Source organism: Furipterus horrens, unplaced genomic scaffold (genome assembly GCF_987537825.1).
Source record: "Furipterus horrens unplaced genomic scaffold, mFurHor1.1.pri manual_scaffold_1, whole genome shotgun sequence".
Taxonomy (NCBI): domain Eukaryota; kingdom Metazoa; phylum Chordata; class Mammalia; order Chiroptera; family Furipteridae; genus Furipterus; species Furipterus horrens.
Genome location: NW_028327171.1, coordinates 53,029,771 through 53,050,505, shown reverse-complemented (window position 1 = coordinate 53,050,505; position 20,735 = coordinate 53,029,771). Strand labels below are relative to the sequence as shown.

Genomic DNA, 20,735 nt, shown 5'->3' with positions numbered 1-20,735 from the left:
TGGCCTTAGTAAGTCCCCAGCCCCTATACCTCTTGCTAAATGGCCCCAGGCCCAGTATTAGCATCAGGGAGCCCATATTCACAGCTTGGCTTTGCTTGAGATCTCCAAGCCCAGCACAAGTAGCAGCCATCTCAGATTGCTTTATAGTTCATGCAAGGTGGCCCCGGGTAGAACACAGATGGGGCCTGAGCTTGGCCTGCACCCCCCACAAAACTCTAGAGCCTGCACACCCACTGGACAGGTACAAACCATGTCAGAGCACCACTACCCTGTCCCTGCACAGCTAATCCTTTAAAGAAGGCAGAGCTTGGTGGTCAGTGGTCATAGCCAGTCCTTCCAGGTGACTAGCCTGGGTAAATATCTCCCATTGATCTGTCAACAGCAATCAAGGATCAACTACAAGACAAAGGTGTACTCAGTCCACATGAAGGGTGCACCTTGAGTACCCAGCTTGGGTGATAGGGGAGGCTCTGTCACTGGACCCTACAGGACACCTTCTACATTAGGCCACACTGTCAAGACAGGGAGTCATAGCAGCTCTACTTAATAAATAGAAACAAGCACAGGGAGGCTGCCAAAATGAAGAGAAAAAGAAACATGGCCCAAATAAAAGAACAGATTGAAACTCCAGAAAAAGAACTAAACAAAATGGAGATAAGCAATCTATCAAGTGCAGAGTTGAAAACACTGGTTATAAGGATGCTCAAAGAACTTAGTGAGGACCTTAACAGCATGAAAAAGACCCAGTCAGAAATGAAGGGTACACTAATTGAAATAAAGAGCAATTTAAAGGCAAACAACAGTAGAATGGATGAAGCTGAGAATTGAATCAATGATTTGGAACATAAAGAGGCAAAAAACAAATAATCAGAACAACAAGAAGAAAAAAGAATTTAAAAAATGAAGATAGTGTAAATAGCCTCTGGGACAATTTCAAGCATTCCAACATTCACATCATAGGGGTGCCAGAAGGAAAGAGAAAGAGCAAGAAGTTGGAAGCCTGTTTTAAAAATAATGAAAGAAAATGTCTGCAATTTGGTGAATGAAATAGACATGCAAGTAAGTTCAGGATGCACAGAGAGTCCCAAACAAGACAGATGCAAGAGGCCCACTCTAAGATATATCATAATTAAAATACCAAAGGTTAAAGATAAAGAGAGACTCTTAAAAGCTGCAAGGGAAAAAGCAGCTGATTACCTACAGGGGATTTCCCATAAGACTGTCAACTGATTTCTCAAAAGAAATTTTGCAAGCTAGAAGGGATTGACAAGAAATATTCATAGTCATGAAAAACAGGGACTGATAGCCAAGGTTACTCTACCCAGCAAAACTATCATTTAGAATTGAAGGGCAGAAAAAGAGCTTCCCAGACAAGAAAAAAACTAAAGGAATTCCTCATCACCAAACTATTATTATATAAAATGGTAAAGGAATTTATTTAAGAAAAATAAGATCAAAACTATGAACAATAAAATAGCAATAAATATATATCAATCAACATTGAATCTAAAAGACAAAGTAAGCAAACAAGAAGAACAGATTTAATCATGGATACAGGCGGTGTTTTGATGGCTGCCAGACAGGAGGAGGGTGTGGCGGAATGGGTAAAAAGGTGAGAGGATTAAGAAATACAAATAGATAGTTACAGAATAGCCATGGGATGTAAAGTACAGTATAGGAAATGGAGTAGCCATGAACTTGTACACATGACCCATGGACATGAACAATGGTGTGGGGATTACCTGAGGGAGTGGGGGGGGGGTGCTGGATGGAGGGGAGGAAAGGGGGAAAAGTTGGGAAAACTGTAATAGCATAATCAATAAAATATAATTAAACAAAAGAGAGTATAGCTATGAACAAAACAGAAATCTCTGTCTTTACAGAGCTACATTCTGGTGAGGAGTCAACTCCAACACACACACAAGCACACACTCATACCCACATATTTTTTATAAAGTAAATACAGAAATTAGGCATTCTATCTCTGCTTATTTAACCCTATTCATTCCTCTGCCATATACTATCTTCTCTATTAAGTCTTTGTCGATCCATTCTCTGCCTCAGTTCTGGAGGGAATTAATGACCTTTCCTTCATTCTCTTTTAGAGCTGTCTTTTCATCTCTGACTGCTATAATGCTTTTAACAGTCTATCTTATATTAAAATGGTATTCACTTTATATTTTTTGAAATAGCATCTCATTGATTATTTTATTTAGTTCTCATAATAACCCACTATCTTCTCTATTTTACAAATGAGTGAACAAGTAACTTTGCCAACTAGTAAATATTAACCAGGCTCCTCCCTTTCCCTCTTTCTCCCTTCCTCCCTCATTCATAAATTTGATGAGCACAGGTTGTGTATCACATACAGTGGTAGCTCATAGGCAGGGGGAAAACAGTACAATTAGGAAAGGTTCAAGGCTATGGTGGAATTATAGAACAGGGATTTGACCAAGTCAGGAAAGACAGGACAGACTTTCCTGACCTCTTAACAGATGTTAAGAGTTAATAGGTGATGGTGGCCAGTGGGGAGGAGCATATGGAAAATGGTCCAGGTAAAGGGATAAAGAACTTGGACCTCTCTTCTGACTCTCAAAGTCCAGAGTGTTTTTTACTATACCACATGTCTTTTTATAGCTTTTTCTTCTATTAGATTATAAGCTCTTTGAAAACAATAAGCAATACTTAATTTTCATTCCCCACAGAACCTAGCACATGGTTGCAGCAGGAACTCACTATTTATTTAATTCAATTAAATAAATATATTGAATCTGTAATAAATGGTTTCATGGTTTCTACCAGCACTGTATTTCAAAGACTCTAAAGAGAAACATTGCGATTGAGGAAGTGAGAGAAGATAGTTTTATGTTTCTTTTAAGTTCGCATTCCCTCTTCTGAATCCCATTCCCCCCACCCACCATTTCAACCTGGTTTTCCCTTAGACATCCAGATATAAATCCCTGAGATGCTGTGGGATGGCCTTTCAGAAATGAGTCTATGTTAAGGCAAATAGTTTTGAGGCCATTATCCTTTATAACACAGGGCCACTTATTTTGTGATTTATAGTTTACAAAGTATTTGCATATATATGTATTGTCTCATTTGGTCTTAACTGGTAGAAGTAATTTTTCCCCATTTTATAGTTGGAGGCAGAGAGAAGTTAAAAGAAATTCTCAGGAATCTTCGCTGTTAGCTATGAAAGCAAAACTTATACTGAGAGTTGAACTAGAGTCTCAGCTGGAGATCTTACTACTCCCTGTCCAGGGACCAGACTCTACAGAGACATATTGTGGAGTGGTTTTTGAGAGTAAGAGTGTAGCCTGAGTGCCTGGGTTTGATTCCTGTTTCTTTTGACCTACCTTGGCAATGTATTAGCTTGGGCTGCCATAACAGAATACTATAGATGGTTCATTAAACAACAGAATTTCTCACTGTTCTGGAAAAGAGAAGTCCAAGATCAAGGTGTTGACAGGGTTGGTTTCTGGTGAAAATGCTCTTCCTGGCTTGCAGACGGCAAGCTGCCTTTTCTCTATGTTCTCGCACGGTAGAGCGAGAGGGAGCTCTGGTGTCTCTGCCTCTTCTTATAAGGGCACCAGACCTGTTGAATTAAGGCATTACCCTTCTAAACTCATTTAACCTTAATTACCCTCTGAGAGGCCCTATCTGCAAATGCAGGCACATTGGGTGACAGGGCTTCAACATATGAATTTTGGGGAGTTCAGTTTATAATAGGCAATTTACTTACTGCCTGCGGCCTCCCTTTCCTCTTCTGTTAAGTGGGGCTAACAACACTACCTACCTTATTGTCATGGGGACTAAATGAGTGGTACGTGTAAGGGCTGAGATGAAACTATGCCTGGTTTGCAGGCATTTCATGGACATCAGTTATTACTGTACATACATGTTTAAACCAATTTAAAAATTTTATTTATTACTTCTTAACAATACAATGCATCTACAGGTATTTCAGACAAGGAACCAACTAATTCACTACTCCCTCTCTCCTCAGAAAATGACTATAAAAAACAAACAGAAAAACACAATCTCTCTGGAAACACATGCTGAGCTGTTTAGGATTTTCTTTTTCTTTTTGCATACAAACATAGCCTCTGCTTTGTCATATAACTTCCCTGCTTTGCTTACTCAGCCCCTACTTATTTTTTTATTTTTTTGGTCAACATGTCCCAGGAGTACTGAGAAAATAATTAGTGTGAGATTTTCCCAATGCTTAGAACTTTTTCTTTATATTTTATAATTAAATCCTATGTTCTAGCCGATGTCAACTTTATGGCAACTTTGGGATTGTGAGGCCAAGGTGAGTAGATCACCAATGGCTCTGGCCAAGAGGAGGAAAGAGAAAGAAAAATAATACTTAAATACAGAAAGAATAGTTTTTTTGCCAAAGTTGTGGGTCTGTAAAAATAGCACAGTGTTTTAGACAGAACCTACGAAATGTAAGTTATTATTTTATCCATAATTCTCTAAGTACGTCACCTCAGCTAGAGTTCAACTTTTTAGCATTGCAAAGTCTTCATCTCCAAAAGAAAGTACTAATTTCCTAATGTCTCTTTGGAAATTTGCAATGGGTTACTTTTTTCTTTCTAAGTTAAACTCAGAAGTACATTTTTGTGGAGAAAACTCCTACACAAGAGGATAAGTCACAGCATTGGCCTGAACTTAAAGTGGCTATTACACTCCTTTTAAATTCCAAGAGATGAAGTTCTTAGAGCAAAAGTTTGGATGAAGTTACACAACATTCATTTTACTTAAATATAAAATCTAACCTGGTCATTTTCAGGTTTAAGAATTACAAGGCCAGAGGAAATAAAAAATGCCCAAGTTTCCTTCTCTTTCTGTCCAAGTCAAACATAGGTCCTCTGTGTATATTCAGGTCTTTGAAATCGTCGTTGGCAGCCGTCCGTCTCGAGAGACGATGGTGTAGCTTCTCAAGAGTCTATCTGCACCGCCGAGAATGGCTGTGCAGTCCGACTCGGGAGTGACACGGTATCTGTCTCCTCCCGTGTTGAATCAACATCTTGCGATGACGCTGGAGTGTCCTCTCCAGTGAAGCTGAAGCTACAGAGCCTGGGCAGGGTGATATGGAGGGTCTGCTGTTGCCCATGCAGCAGACCCCCCCCCTCTCTTCGCAGCTGAAGGGTCCAAGGGAAAGACGGAGTCAATACAGCTTGGCTTCAGGTGCGCCGCAGGAGTTGCCGGTGTTGACTACAACGTCAAACCGCCTTAGGGACTCCGGCTCCGGATTTTCTGTCGGGGTTTACTCCCTTAGCCTTTTCCCTGAAGAGGTATGCCGCAAGGCAGCGGAGGTTTTTGGAGTCATAGTTTTCCTTCTCTGATGTGCCCTGACTGGAAGATCGAACCAGCGACACTTAGCTTGCAGGCCGACGCTCAATCCACTGAGCCAAACCAGCCAGGGGACAGAATGAAGAAATAAGAACTGAAAAAAAATGAGGAGAGGCTTAGGAACCTCTGGTACAACTTTAAACATACTCTTGAATTATTTTAAATTCTACTCTTTTAGAGCTTAAGAACTAATCTGGTTAATTCTCTTGGTAAAGAGTAGGTAATGCCTGCTCAATATGATGAGCTGTTAAAAGTCTAGCTTTACCTGGCAGTTTGGATTATTGGTGTTACAAAGCAATTATTTAAAGTGGTAGCTCCTCTGGTGCATTTAAGTATTTTATAAGTCATTAATTGCTTGAGTGAGCTGAGAAACAGACCGGAGTGGAAATAGGCATTTCCAGGTAAAGATGTTTTTTCTTTATTTCAAGAGAGGAAAAATTGAGAGACTCTCAGAGATTCTGAAGTTTCCTCAAAGGGAAAAGAAGCTCCTATTTATAGAAAGATATCAGGAACACCACACTGTGAAAAATGAGGCACACAGCTGTACTCAGCTAACATTGCGCCTGATATGAGCCACACCTCAGATGCGTGCACTATGTGTTACTGCGTTTAACCCTTCAAAATCCCCACTTGCCAGTTAAAGCAAATTAGGATCAGAATTTTGCAATGATTTTCAAGACTTGTTGGAGTTGAGATTTAAACTCAGGGAGGGGTTGTGTTCTTTTTATATTGGACATTGTCAAACCAAAATCTGAGAGAAATTGATGATGTTACCTATAGTAACCACTTCATCTTGACATGTATTCCCTCAGTTTCTTTGCCTTTTTTCCTTAAAAAGTTAGATGAATTTAAAAAAAAATATGTATGATTTTATAGAGTTTTTTTTTTTTTTTTTAAACAGGGTAGCGAACAAGAAAAAGGTCAGTAATACTACTTTACTCAAAGACAAATGGCTGTCTCATTGTGGTATCTTTATTTAGACTATAGAATTCTACTTTGTATTACACAGACTTATGAGTTATAGGGCCCAGGGGTAAAGGGGATGGCAGAAAATGAGCTTAAAGGCAAACATACCCAAGTACCTTCAATTTAGTTACACTATGGGCCATAATAAGATGGAAGCATATTGATGATTTTCAGTCTTTAATACCTACCTAGACTAAGACATGTGGTTAGTTGGTGCATTGGATTAATGCTGGCCTGTGAGAGCTTGGGAGTTCCAATGTTCCCTAGTGGCTTTTCCTTCTTAGGCATTACAATCTAGAGGTTTGTCACAGGATGGTAGCTTGATTTGGGGATTCAGATTCCCTATTGCCAAGACTGCTGAGATTCTGAGAAACTGGGTATTATTCACTACACAGTACAGAATTCAAGGTGATTTCCATACATGAACCACAAACACCATGAAACAACTTGTTGAAACAAAGAAGAAGGAGCTAAGATCTGGAGTGGGAAGACCTGGCCTCAGGTCTCAGTTCTCCTTGGCTACACTTACCAGACTGGTCTGGGCAATTCTTAGCCTTGTTCATGGAGAGATTTTTTACCTGCAAAATGGAGATAGATAACAATACCAACCTTGAAGAGTTGAACCTAAAATAAGGTAATTGAAACAGAAAGTGTTTTTATAAAATCTTAAATAATCATGTGAAAATTAGTAGTTAATATTATTTTACTTCACTTAAGAGGACCAAGAGTAGCTGTCTTCCTAGTTGTCCTCACTTGGTGACCAGAGGCCTCTGGTCTTGATGGTGTTTTCATAATTTGTGTTCCCATTTACATACAAATTATGTGTTTTCTTACCAAGTTTTTCATTGTAGTTTTTTCTTTGACAGTCCCAGTTCAGGCTGGATATAAAAATGGCAGTCCAATAAAATTGTATTTTTAAACAAAATGTAGAGGAGAGGGTCACAGGGGACTCCGGAGGGAATAAGTGGTGTGGGCTGGGGGTCCAATCCCTGTTCTAACAGTTACCCATTATGTCTTAGTTTCCTCACCTATAGAATGAGGAGGATAATGAACCTCATAAGGGTTCTGAGCATTAAATGAAATAATACATATGTAGCATTATGTGCCTAGCACAAAGTAAGCTCTAAATAAATCTTAACCATTTTTATTATTGTTATTATTAGAAAGTCAAAATTCTTCTCATTAAAAAAGCACCTTTTGATGTGGTCAAAAGCAAAGCTCTATAATGCTGACCTATGTCAAAGTGTCTTTGAGTCACCTGGTCCACAACACTAAGAACATGCCCATCAATTCAGTGGCTCTGTCATTGGAAATTTAGCCATCTTCAGTCATTCTTCAGTTCAGAAAGTAACTCCATGCAAATTTGATTTGATTTGATTTAGTAATCTTTTAAAATAGACAGTTTTACTGTTTAAAAAAAATTAATTTGTTAACTTAGAGATTTTTGCTAGGGTTCCCCCCTCTCCTTTTCCTTTCTTCCCCTCCTCACCCACTTCCTTTGTTTTATTTTCCCTCTTCCTCTTGCCTCTCTCTCTCTTGCCCGCCCCCCCCCTCTCTCTCTCTCTCACACACACACACACACACACACACACACACACACACACACACACAATCTGCTCAGCCTGGCTGGAGCACAGACATGCATCAGACACAGCCCCGCCATAATCCAAGAGGAGGGATAAGGCAAAGGGCAAAGCAATGAGGTAAAATATGGTAAGAATCTCTGTATAATGGTGTAGGGCAGTGATTTTCAACCTTTTATTTCTCTCTCATGGCACAGATAAACTAATTACTAAAATTCTGTGACACACCAAAATATATATATATTTTTTCTGATCTGACTGAAAAATAGGCATAATTTTGATTCATTCACATCAGATAGCTATTGTTGTTTTGGCTGTTGTTATTTTTTTATCTGACAATCTAAGGGAAAAGAGGTCAGTGCCCCTGACTAACTAGTCAAGTGTTGCATGTTTTAAAAATTATTACTGCACACCAGTTAAAAATCACTTGTTTAGGGGAAAGATCACCAAGAGAAATTAGGGAGATGCCCAAACTTTGAGTTTGACCCTAAAAGGATGGTTGGGATTTAGCAACCTGGAAACTTAAAGAGAGGAAAGAAGGATGTGTATTCCAGGCTAAGGAATCAGCAGGAGAAAAGGCATGTAGGTGGGCTTTTCCTGAGGAGAACTGATGTAAGACATTAAACTACAACAACTACTATGTCTTCTCTCTGCCATTTGCAAAGTTAGCTCAGACACTGTTCATGAAAAAAATGGGTGTGATGGAGAAAATTCCCAGCTCTGACCTACATTCCCTGGGGCATCATTTGTTTCCCAGTCTTGACTTCCCCTGCCATCCTTTTTAGTTCATCAGGCATCCAAGTGGATTTTATGTATATCACTTGCCTCCTCAGATAATAGCCACTGTTATCATCACATCAATGTCTAAGGGACCATTGTGGTACCTGTTACTCAATCTAGTGCTAGTTTTCTTCTGTGATGAAATTACAGTGAAATGCAGAGGGAAGCAGATTCAGTTAGAGTCATGAAAGAAGTTACCTTCTTCAATTCTACCTGTGCTAACATCTTGACAATTACCTTTGGGCATGTCCAGGCTCTGCATTCAGGTTTTTTTCCATTCATTCCTCAGACTGTCACTGAGCAGGTGCAATTGTCCACATGAATGAGATATAAGGCTCTTTGCCTTCAAGATAGTCTAGATGAACTAAGAGAATACAAAACAGAAAGTGATCGGGAGGACAAGAGAGGGACAGTTAGAATCTTTTGTGGTCAGTATAGTGAGAGTCCTCTGTGTCTCTCCCCAACCCTTCACCCCGCCCTTTCTCCCTCAAGTGGGTGCTAAAGGGGTTGTTCTGGAAGAAGTAGAATTAAACTTAAGCCTGGAAACATGGTGAGGGTTTAGTTACCTGAGTTCCTCACCCTCAGAGATTCACAGAAACTCCTTGCAATAGTTATGTATGTTTGTCCTGTGAAAATTAACATCTGGCCACAGCCCCATGGTTGGAGAGTAATACTAGCTTTTACCTGTGAATCTGCCTTGTGACTCAACCTTTGTTGTGTGGGCCGGTGCCTCACATTCATATCCCCACTAAGTGATGACAAGACTTTTCAAGGTTCTGTATCTACCAGCTTGCAAAGGTATATAATTCTGTCTAGAATATTAACTCCATAAACTTAGAATTATATTTAAAATGTTGTTTTTTATGTTGAATTTTAGCCTGATGACTTCTCTCAATTTCACGGGGGTTTCGGTGTCTATTTCCTCAGGATGAATTCCAAAGCTACTCTTGGAAAAAGGTAATGTGGATCTACCTGTCAGCACTAAGCAGCGCATTTCATCTCACTCCTGACCACCCTCTCATTACAGATGAGGAGTATATCATAAACAGAGCCATAAGAAAGCCAGACATGAAGGTAAGTTCAGTCATGGTTACTGCTGATGCTAGAAAAATTAGATCTTTTCCCTTAAAAAAAAAAAGATTAAATTCAGATCCCCTCACTGTGCTAATCCTCAGTTGACAGTGTAGAACATTATAAGTGGTTATGTGCAACCTTGATGGAAACCTTGGATAAATTACTAAACTTTTCCTACTTGTAATATTAACTGATGAAATTTAATAAATTAAGGAATACATAGATTAATATGGTACCACGTATATACTAGATGCTCAGTACATATTAGCTCTTGGTAACATCAAGCCCTGTATTATAACCTATGTAAGAGAGTTTATTTTACAATAAAGGTAATCATCCAAGAATACCCCAGAGAGTTTGCTATGCCTGCAAGATGACCTTATTTTGAATTTGTCATTCAAATGTATTTGAGGTACTCCCACTGCTTCATAGTAAATGAGTACTACTTGGATTATCAGTTAACATTCATATCAGAAATATGTTTTATAAGACAGACAATCTTCTCTTTACTTTATATGTGTGTGAACAGCTGTTTAAATTAGTTTTATGAGCTTAAGGTCAATTTAAAAAATAGCAGTCAATTGTTGAGCAGTTTCTGTATTGTCAATTGTTATTACCCAAATCGAACAAACAAAAGACAAAAGAGATGAAGAAACTCTAATATATTGCTTAATCTTTTAGGTGGCCATCACAGGTTTGACATCTTCATTTAAAAGTGTAAGGCACAGGAAGTTTGGCTAGTTACTGCCTCTCTGAGCCTTGAGTTTCTTATTTATAAAATAAGAGTAATAATTCCACCTTTGCCTGTTTCTCAGGGCTATTTGAACCTAAAATGGGAAGATGAAAATTAAGGTGATTTGTGAACTGTGATGAGCTATATTCATAGAGGGCTGAAACTTCCATTAAAACTGGAGGAGCTGTCACAGGCTAAGCCATGCCAATATTGACAGCCACACAACAAAACCAAAATGATAACCATTCAGGATCACTTAGGGGGATTTTGTGGGTTGTAGCACAAGAACTTTGTCAAGTGTGCAAATGCAAGCTAAGAGGAGACTCTAGGAATCATCTTGCAGAATCGGACACAATACTGAAACCCAGTGCTGAACCTGTTAGACAGGATGTTCTTATAACATATGCAATACGACATGAAGAGATGGAAGCCTGGGGAGGGGAAGTTTCCTGGTTCTGAGCAGAAAGATGAAATTTACTCCACAGCAGATCCCTGATTTTCTAATTTCTATTTCCTGGTCTCAAGGTCCAGGAAATGGGCAAATAAAATCCACCCCTTGCAGATATAATGCTTACCCTCTTACCAGCTTCTAGAGCCTCAGAAGGGGATGAGGAAAGCAGAGAAGCTCTAGGCAGAGATATTTCCTGCTAGGGGAAGCTCAAAGGTATTTAAAAGGTCTGTGGCAAGTCATTCTCCTAACTCTGTGAGAAATGGCTTTAGAAATTGTCAGAATTAATAGAATTTTCTATTTTCTGGCTTGAGGTAAAACTTATCAGTAACCTCTTTATTTTTCATTATTGCTGCCTTCCTCTGCTGATGTTTTGTGTCTATTATGTTTAATAAATTACTCAGTCTCAGTTTGTGGTTTCACAGCTTCTTGACCTAGGTTCTCTTAACTTGGCAGGGGCCTCACACTCTATCAACATTTGTCCTTTAAAAATTTTCCAAAATGAATTTTGAACTTATAGATTTAATAAAGTAGTGAACCCTCCCTTTATACAATTTGAGTCCTAGAAGTTAGGGGATTTTCAGACTTTCTTCTGAGAATAGTTTGACTATTAGATCATTTGAGAGACTGGACTTTGGGTCCAGATGAACTTGAGTTCAAATTCTAGCCTTGCTTCTTAATAGATGCAGTCATGGGCAAGTTACGTAATGAAAATGAGCTTTAGAGGTAAAGTGAAAATGAAAATAATACCTGTCTTACCACAGGGTAATTAAAAAGACTAAAGATAAGGTATAAAGAGAGTGCAAGTACTCAATAAATAGTAACTACTATTACAGTTTAGTTTCATTTGCAAAATTGTGGGAAATACTGGAAGGGAAAGGAAGATGTGAGGCAAGAAACTTTAGTTTCCAAGATGGGCTACAACAGCTAACATACCTTGAGCTGGTTACCTTCAAATACTATTCCTCAGCCCTGGATGATGTGGCTCAGTGGATTGAGTGCTGACCTGAGAACCAAAGGGTCACCAGTTTGATTCCCAGTCAGGGCACATGCCTGGGTTTCAGGCCAGGTCGCCAGTTGGTGGTATGTGAGAGGCAACCACACATTGATGTTTCTCTCCATTTCTTTCTCCCTCCTTTCCCCTCTCTCTAAAAATAAATAAATATAATCTAAAAAATGTTTTTACTCTTCCTCATTCTAACTTTTCAGCTTGTAAATGAGGAAAAATCATTTCCAGTGGCAATTCATTTCAATTTTATACTGAAAATCAATTGTAAAATAAGATTTATTCTAAAAAAGTTATCATGCAACCAACTTCATTGAAATAAATTCATTCTGTAAAGTGAAAAAAAATACAGAATTTAACATTTTTATTTGGTAACCATGAGTGTATGTGTATGTGTGTACACTCTGTATTTATTGAACAGGTTTCAGATTCATCTGAGGTAACCTAGGTCTTGGAACTGAGGGATTTAAACTCTACTTCTAGTTGACATATGGTTGTACAAAACATTATTTTATTTAATAAAAAATGTATTGAGCAGTTATGTACCAGCTATATGCCCTTCCCAGTTTTAGTGTTTATCTAATGGTTATACTGACTATAATATTTATAGGGATAGGACATATTCAGAGGAGTTGCAGTGAAACTCAGAAGTAATCTGGCCAATTGTCTTGATTTATTCATGGGCAAACTGAGGTGCAGAGAAATTTACTTGAATTTCTCAATGACACAGTTATTAGATTAGCTATAAAGGAAGTCTTGAACACTGTTTCTTAACTTTGGCTGTACATTAGAATTACCTGAGGAAATTTAAAAATATTTATGTCCAGGCTTCACCCCAGACAAATTAAGTCAGAATCTCTTGGGAGTGGGACCCAGCAGCTTCCCAATTGATTGTAATAGGCAAAGTGAGGTTATAACCATTTATCCATAGCAATATGATAGTCTCACTGTTTTGCTAGGTGCTTAATTAGAAAACCAGCCAATGAAAATTCAGATTCATATACAAAGTTGCTTAAAGAAATCAAAACCAAAAATGTGTAATTGTCATAAACATTAACCTTTCCTTTCCTTCCCTTCCCACCACCACTGTCTTCAGACCCCAACTTCCTGGAGCACTTTTTCTTTCTTTAACCTCCTCATTCTCTCCTAGTATTTGCTACCAGCCTAGTGCTTCTTTAGGTTACTCTGCAAGTTCACTGACTCTAAGATAAAGCTCTAAATACCTCAGTCCAGCATTTAAGACAGTATAATGTGATCTCTATTAATCTTTCCACCCTCATTCTCCATTCCTCGAAAAGGCCCACTCACTTGCCCCTCCCCCACAACTAAATTGTGCATAATTCCTTTGAAATACTCTCTTGCTTTCTCATCTGAGCAAAATTATTCCAGTCTTTCAAGACTACAGCTCAGATGTCATCTCCACGATGCCTCTGTCATCTGCTCTCTCCATGTTTCTATAATATTTCAGTACTTCAATTCTTACTTTATTGTATTTTTATTTCTTTGACACGTACATATTTGATGGTATGGTACAGTTTTTATTTTTGTAATACGTATTTTTCCTTGTTAGGTTATTATGCAGTGCAATTCAGAGACTGAGTTTTATTCATATATTATACTTATCCATGTAGTAGAACCATGATACATATTGATTGAATGATGACTTCTAATGACATTAAAATGCCTTCTGTGTAGTGAGACAAGATAGGATAAGTTAGGAAAAGATAAAATCCCAAATAAGTGTGGTAGGGCTCTATCTTTCCTTCTTCTGCAAATGCTTCTTTAGCCTCTGAACTGCTGAATACTTGATGATCTCAAACTAGAGACTTTCTTAGCACTTTCCTTTTGTAGGTGAGATGCATAGAAGTGCAGAAAATAAGATATGTTTGGAACAACTTAGAGGGACGGTTCCAGAAAACTGGGTAAGTTGGTTTAGCAATTGCATCATAAGACAAATATATTATCTCAAAAGTATTATTGCTAAATACGTCTTTTTTCTTATTATTTTAGCTCTTTGGAAGACTGGTTCAGTTCTGCCAAGATACATCTAAAATTTGGATCAGGTTTAACAAGAGAAGAACAAGAGATTAGGTACCATACCAGAACTCTTACCAATTAGCCAAACAGGGAGCCCAGTTAATAGTCATCTTAACTGGTCAATATGAGAAAATTGTCATGCTCTACTTAGCAGCATTAAATTAGATGCTTTCACATATATTATTTCACTTTATCAGAGCAGCTTTGGGAGATAAGTAGAACAGACACCGTCTTCATCCTGATGTAACAGATGAGAAATCTGAGGTTCAGAGAGGTTTAATGGTCTGTACAAGATCATGCAGATGGAAAATGATAGAGAAAGTACTGAGTCTCACACTTCTGGCTGTGGGTTTGGTGCTCTTTATATTCTACACAAGGCTTCTTAAGATTATTACAATAATAAGGTTGAGCCAGTTTTGATTATAATTAGAAAATATATATTATACTATGATAACATAGCTGAATAGTAATTGTGGAGCAGCAGAACAATATCACACAAGACCTGTAGCTCCATGATTCCAAATCAGTTACTGGGCAGAGGAGCAAGTTTTAGGAAAGGCATTGGATTGAATATCAAAAGTCTGTGGCTTTGGGCAAATGGTTTCTCCTCTCTGGGCTTTAGTTTCCTAATGGTTAAAAGGTGGAAGAGAATTCTATATAAAGGCCTTGTTAGTTCTAAGTTTCTATGATTCTCACACTCCCTTCCACCCCATTTCCTGTACTTTGAATAGACCTGGAGCTGTGCAGCAGCAGCATCACCTGAGAGCTTGTTAGAAATGCAGAATCTTAAACCACATCTCAACCCTACTGAATCAGAATCTTCATGTTGACAAGATCACAGAGTTATCCGTATGGGCATTAAAGTTTGAGAAGCACTGCTCTAACACATTCAGCCAAGCTGTTTGGTCTGCATGTCTACGTAGAAGGCACAGAGAAAGTGATTAGTGTTCTCAACAGCAAAATAACTCATAAAGGATCATTGCTGTGATAATCAAAGAAACACATCTCTGGGTTTTCAATTAAAGGGATGATCAATCTGGGTAGAGCTATTTTGGAGAACACAACACCCTCTCAGTCACACTGAGACAAGTTTTGCAGCTTCCTAGAACTGATTGGGAGCAGGAAGGTAGGTACAGTATTCCTTACCAGTAGAATTACTCTCTCCTACTGACTCTGCTCTCCCACTTTTATGGAGCCAGAGTGGAAGAACCAGAGTTGAGAGAATGCCAATCTTGAAACACTTGAATGAGACAATTGCAAATATTGAATACTTAAATTACCCGAGGGAAATATTTAGACCTCAGTGGGAGTCTAGTTTAATATGCTCATTGTTTTGGCACATAGGAACCCCCCACTCCCCCAGTTACTGTGAGAAAGATGTGGGTGTTATGTGATGAGAAAGGCTTATATTGATCCCACAAGTGAGAAAGTGAACATGAAGTAGATCTTTTTTGAATGGGCAAGAAATGAGTTTCATTTTTATTATTAGTAACCGAGTGATCTGTGATCTCTCCCTGTAGGAGGTTGATATGTGGGCCTAATACTATTGATGTTGAAATCACACCAATTTGGAAACTGCTCTTCAAGGAGGTAACATTACTTTCTTTTGGTGCTGGATAGAAAATAAAGAAGTGTGCTTGTAGTCAAACGATCAAGAATGTCATTTGTTAATAGGTAGCTGTAATTGAGGGTATTTTAAAAGAATGATAAGCATTTTTTTTATATCACTTTCTACTCTTTTTCTTGAAGTTCATCTTTTACACGCATTGCCTGATTTGTATGATACGATGCTCACATATCTACTTATCCCTTACTGACTGTATAAATACAAGTTCTTTTTCTCTTTTAATCCTTTGCTTCTTAGTCTGGCTCAACTTTGTGAAATTAAAATAATAAAAAATTTGAAAATCTGTTATTTTCTTATGGGAAACACAATTTCCTCAGCATCCAAAATTGTAGGAAGAGCATGTTTAGCCTTATGAGTTCTACTGATCTCAAAGTGTGTGTGGGAGGAAAAGAAGGATTTGGCCACCACTTACTAAACTAAATTTTTCCTTTTTGGCTCTATCACTGGGCTTATTTTTTTATTTCACAGTGATTATTATGAAACTAAAGCCACATAGCTATGCTCTGGGTTTTCTCCTGCACTTTATTTACCTCTACTCCTTCTTGCCTTAATAAAAAGCTTATAAACTCAAGGTACTTTCTCAATATTTCTATCAGCCTCTCAGACATGAAAAAAAGCAAAAGAAACTGGTAGTCAAAGTTCCTATGTGCTTCTTCCCTAACCAGAGGCAAGGATTACCATTCCTGTTTTAGGCAGAGGGCAATTTGAATAAGGACACAAAATGTTTTCAGCCAAAGCAGAATTACTACTGTTGGAGTTAACCTCTACTTTCTCCCAGTGTTCTAGGTGCTTGGTTATAGCTTACCACTTGCAGCTTGGCTCTTTACTTATGAGAAAGTACCATCTTCAATTTATCCATTAATCTAAAAGTACTTTAATGGCTTCAAATATGGAAGCTATTGTGTCATAAAGAACAATAGACTAGAAAACATTTTAACTCTGTAAACCTGAACTAATACTTCACTCTTCCGAAGGTCAGTGAATTGGACATTATAATATCTATTTCTTACATAAGTGCTATGATGGTCAATGTGAGGATATGTAAGGCATTGCTTTATAAATTATTAGGGTAGCAGTGATTAAAAAGTACGTGCTCTGGGGCCCGATTGTCTGAGTTGAAGTCATAGTCTGTTATAGTCACAGCTGTGTGATCTTGGGCAAGTTTCTCAAGCTCTAAGTTTCAGTTTCTTCATCTTTACAATGGAGATAAATAATGACATCTGGTTAATAAGGTAATTATGGGAATTAAATGAGCAAATTCAGGCAAAGTTGCTTAATGCAGTACTTGGCACATGGCAATTGCTGAATAAATATAACTAGAATAGGAGTATTGTGTGGGATGACTTATGTCTTAGAAATGATTATGAAAACAAATGTCAATGAGTAGCTAAGTGTAAAACCCAAATATCTCCTTTGTCTTCTTGTTTTTGTGTCTGTCAACAGGTTTTAAATCCATTTTACATATTTCAACTCTTCAGTGTCTGTTTATGGTTTAGTGAAGACTACAAGGAATATGCTTTTGCCATCATACTTATGTCCATCATTTCCATAGCCTTGACAGTATATGATCTCAGAGAGGTAAATATTTCTACTAATCTTATGGTCTCAGAAAGAGAGCAGCAGTTTCTTTATTAATATATTTTTAAAACTCTTAAACTTTCAAGTTATTTTTGCCCTATTTTTGAAATACTCAGGCTGATTAGCCAGAAGACTATGCACAGATTTATGAATTGTGAATAAGTGAAAATATATATCTAGAGAATTCTCATGGATGTTGAAGACAGTAGAAGAGGGATGGAAGGTGGAGGAATCTCTTTAATATCAACTTTTTTGGCATTTTATGTTTGGTTGGTATTTACTTGTCAAAGCCCAAATTCATAATGGCTTTCTATATGTCTACACTGGGAGACGTAGGTGTCTTTGAAAAAAAAATCACAAAAAAGATTGTTTGATTGCACTATAAACCATGAATGCCAACATCATCTGGGCAAGCTTTCCATCTTCTCTGGTCTCATTCTTTGAAATTAAGATTTCAAACCAAATTTCTCTTCAAGTTTCTGAGATGCATAGCTGCCCATATTTTACTTTTTCTGTGATTCAGCAGATAGTCTCACCACTTTTTTCATAAAGATAGAAGCCATAAAGCAGGAATTTGCTCAACTCTCCCTTTCCAACTGCCAAATGACCCTTATCTCCACCTCCATCATGCTTCCATTTCTCATGACAGAGAAGAAAGTGCCCTCTGCCTGTCTGGAGATAGCATCTTCTCCGGCCTTCTCAGAGTGCTTGTTCAGTCAACAGATGACCCCTTCTGGCTCCTTCTCCTCAAGGCCTTCTCATCAGCACTTAAGCAGGATCAGGCTTCTCCCAACTTAAAAACAAAAAACAAAAAAAACAAACCCTTCCTTCTCTTGAGCATTCTTTTACCTTCAGCTACTGTTCTACCTCTCTTCTTCCTTTCACAGAAAAATTTCTTGAGCTCTGTATGCACACTGTCACCATTTACTCATCTCCCTCTCACTTTTTGCCTATACTGACCTAGACACTCTCTCATGACTCCATTTAAACAGCTCTTGTTAAGGTCACCACTATGGTCTTAAGGCCCATAGATAGTTTTAAATTTTTTAAAAAATTTCTTCTTATAACTAGTTATTTTTTCTTAATAAAAGAAATAATACATACAGACATGATGAAAATTTTCAAACAGACTAAAACAGTGTGAATGAAAAGTAAATATTCCTCCCACTTTAGTAATCCCAGTGTCCAGGTTCCCTTTCAAGAGTCATCTACTGGATCAAAAAACTCTGGTACATTTACACAATGGAATACTATGTAGCAGAAAGAAAGAAGGAACTCCTGCCATTTGCGACAACATGGATGGAACTAGAGAGAATTATGCTTAGTGAAATAAGCCAGGCAAAGAAAGCAAAATACCATATGATTTCACCTAATACAGGAAACTAAAGAGCAACACAAACAAACGAACTAAATAGGACTAAGAGTAGAATAGTAGTCAGTAGGGGGGAGGGGGGAGGAAGAGAAGGGGGATAAGTAAGGGAAGGGTCTGGTCAAGGGACGTATATAAATGACTCATGGATACGGACAATGGGGAGGGATATGATTGCAGGAGAGGGGGTGGGCTGGGTGGGGGGAGCAATGGGGGAAAAATGGGACAACTGTAATTGAGAAACAAAATAATTTAAAAAAAAGAAAGAAAAAGAAAACTTGAGATGAAAAAAAAAGAGTCATCTTCTGGGACGAGATGTTCTGTATACTTTCAGCAACATTAAACACATAAGCATTAATTTTTTTTACACAAATGGAAATATACTATGTATACTGATCTGCACTTGCACTTTTTTACTGAATAAATCTTGAATATCTTTCTATATATGCATAAATATGTTTTCTCTAGACATACCATAATTTTTAAACCAGTTTTATATTGATGCATATTAGGTTTTTTTTTAGTCTTTTGCTACTAAAACAATGCTGCAATGATAATTCTTGCACATGTATCTTTTTACACATCCACATAGATGTGTGTTTATAAAGATATATAAATTACAAGTATATAATTTATATTACATATAAATATATATGTATATAACAGGTATACGAGTACATATGTATGCTTATCTGTATCTGTTGATATAGAGACACAATGTTTCTGTAATCAAAATTACTTAATCATGAGTTAGGTATATCATTTTAATAAATGTTCAAATGTCCGTTAAACAAATAATGCCAATTTACACTCCTCCCCACAGTCAATGGAGTGTTTGTTTTCCTTATCTTTGCCAATATAAGCACAAATAGAATCTCATAAATATAACAGGATGTTTTTCACTATGAGTTGAGCATTTGCTCATGTTTTAAGCTACTTGCATTTCATTTACTATGAACTGTATTCTGTGCTTCATTAATTTTTACTGGGTTGTTGGTCTTTTACTTGCTGATCTTATGGTTCCCTTCCCACAGTGGACACTTTTAATCTCAGTGCAGATTTCACTAAACTTCTCAGTTGCATTTGGCACAGTTAACGGCTCCAGTGCTTCTTTACCAAGTACTTTTTCCCTTTGGCTTCATTGACAGCACACTTTCCATGTTCTCTAGTTGCTCTTTTCCATTCTCATTTCAAGTTTATCCTCCTCTATCTGCCCCCTTTTTAAAAGTGGGTGTCTCAAAACTAAAACAATATGAAAATGTATACAATGCATGCTCCATCTTGTATATGTTTTGTGTTCCATCTTCCTTTCTCCCTTCCACTTATTCAATCACTTTTATTAGTTTCTTGTGAATTCTTCCAAAAATTTTTTTAGGCAATTCAAGCAAGTATAAATATATAATGTTTTTCATTGTTTCTTATCTAAAGGTAGTATAATTATATTATTTTCTACCTGGCATTATTATTATTATTAATATGTCTTGAGGGTCTTTTCATATGAATACATTGAGAGACTCTTCATTATTTTTACAGCTGCATATACCAATGACTTCTAAAGGTATATGCTAATGACTTTCAAATTTATATATGTCTCAAATTCAAATACCTTTTTTGAATTCCAGACTAAGATCCCACAACCTATTTCATTCAGTGTCACTCCTTCAGGAAAGATTTTTACTACTTCCATTTGCTATATATTCTCCAAAAGCACCTTATGGTTTTTTTCCTTCTTATTATTGATTGTAATGATACATTTACATATATGCTTATTTGAGTAAATGTATTTCTCCCAGTATGTTGTAAACTCCTTGATGAAATGAACCAAATTTTTTTTGGTTGACCTTTCATACTACCCCCAACTGTTAGCATAGTCCCAGGCACATAAAGTTTGTTTAATAAATGTTGAGTGACTGTATAAATGAATAAAATAATGAGTTAAAACACAATACTGTGTCTTTAACATTACCTATTCTGTTAATCATTATTAGGACATATTAATCAATTTGTAAGTGATTTAAAGCTAAGAGATTTAATGAGTGTCTTAAATGACAAAATTAGAATAAAAAAACACAGTGAATAATGGGAACCTTTAAATCCCCCAGAACCAGGTAAAAGGTCTTCCACACAAAGTTGCTTAATAAATGTGAAATCAAACATAATTTTATTATATTTT

General features: G+C 37.3%; 1 protein-coding gene across 1 annotated transcript in view; it reads left to right on the top strand.

Annotated features, from left to right (window-relative positions):
* ATP13A4 (ATPase 13A4) overlaps positions 1 to 20,735 on the top strand; it is a 124,184-nt gene that overhangs the window by 44,270 nt on the left and 59,179 nt on the right. The window contains exons 3-7 of the mRNA XM_090275416.1: positions 9,618 to 9,764; positions 13,803 to 13,873; positions 13,962 to 14,042; positions 15,509 to 15,578; positions 17,059 to 17,193. Of these exons, the coding sequence (XP_090131542.1) occupies positions 9,618 to 9,764; positions 13,803 to 13,873; positions 13,962 to 14,042; positions 15,509 to 15,578; positions 17,059 to 17,193 (504 nt within the window). The remainder of the gene's footprint in view (positions 1 to 9,617; positions 9,765 to 13,802; positions 13,874 to 13,961; positions 14,043 to 15,508; positions 15,579 to 17,058; positions 17,194 to 20,735) is intronic.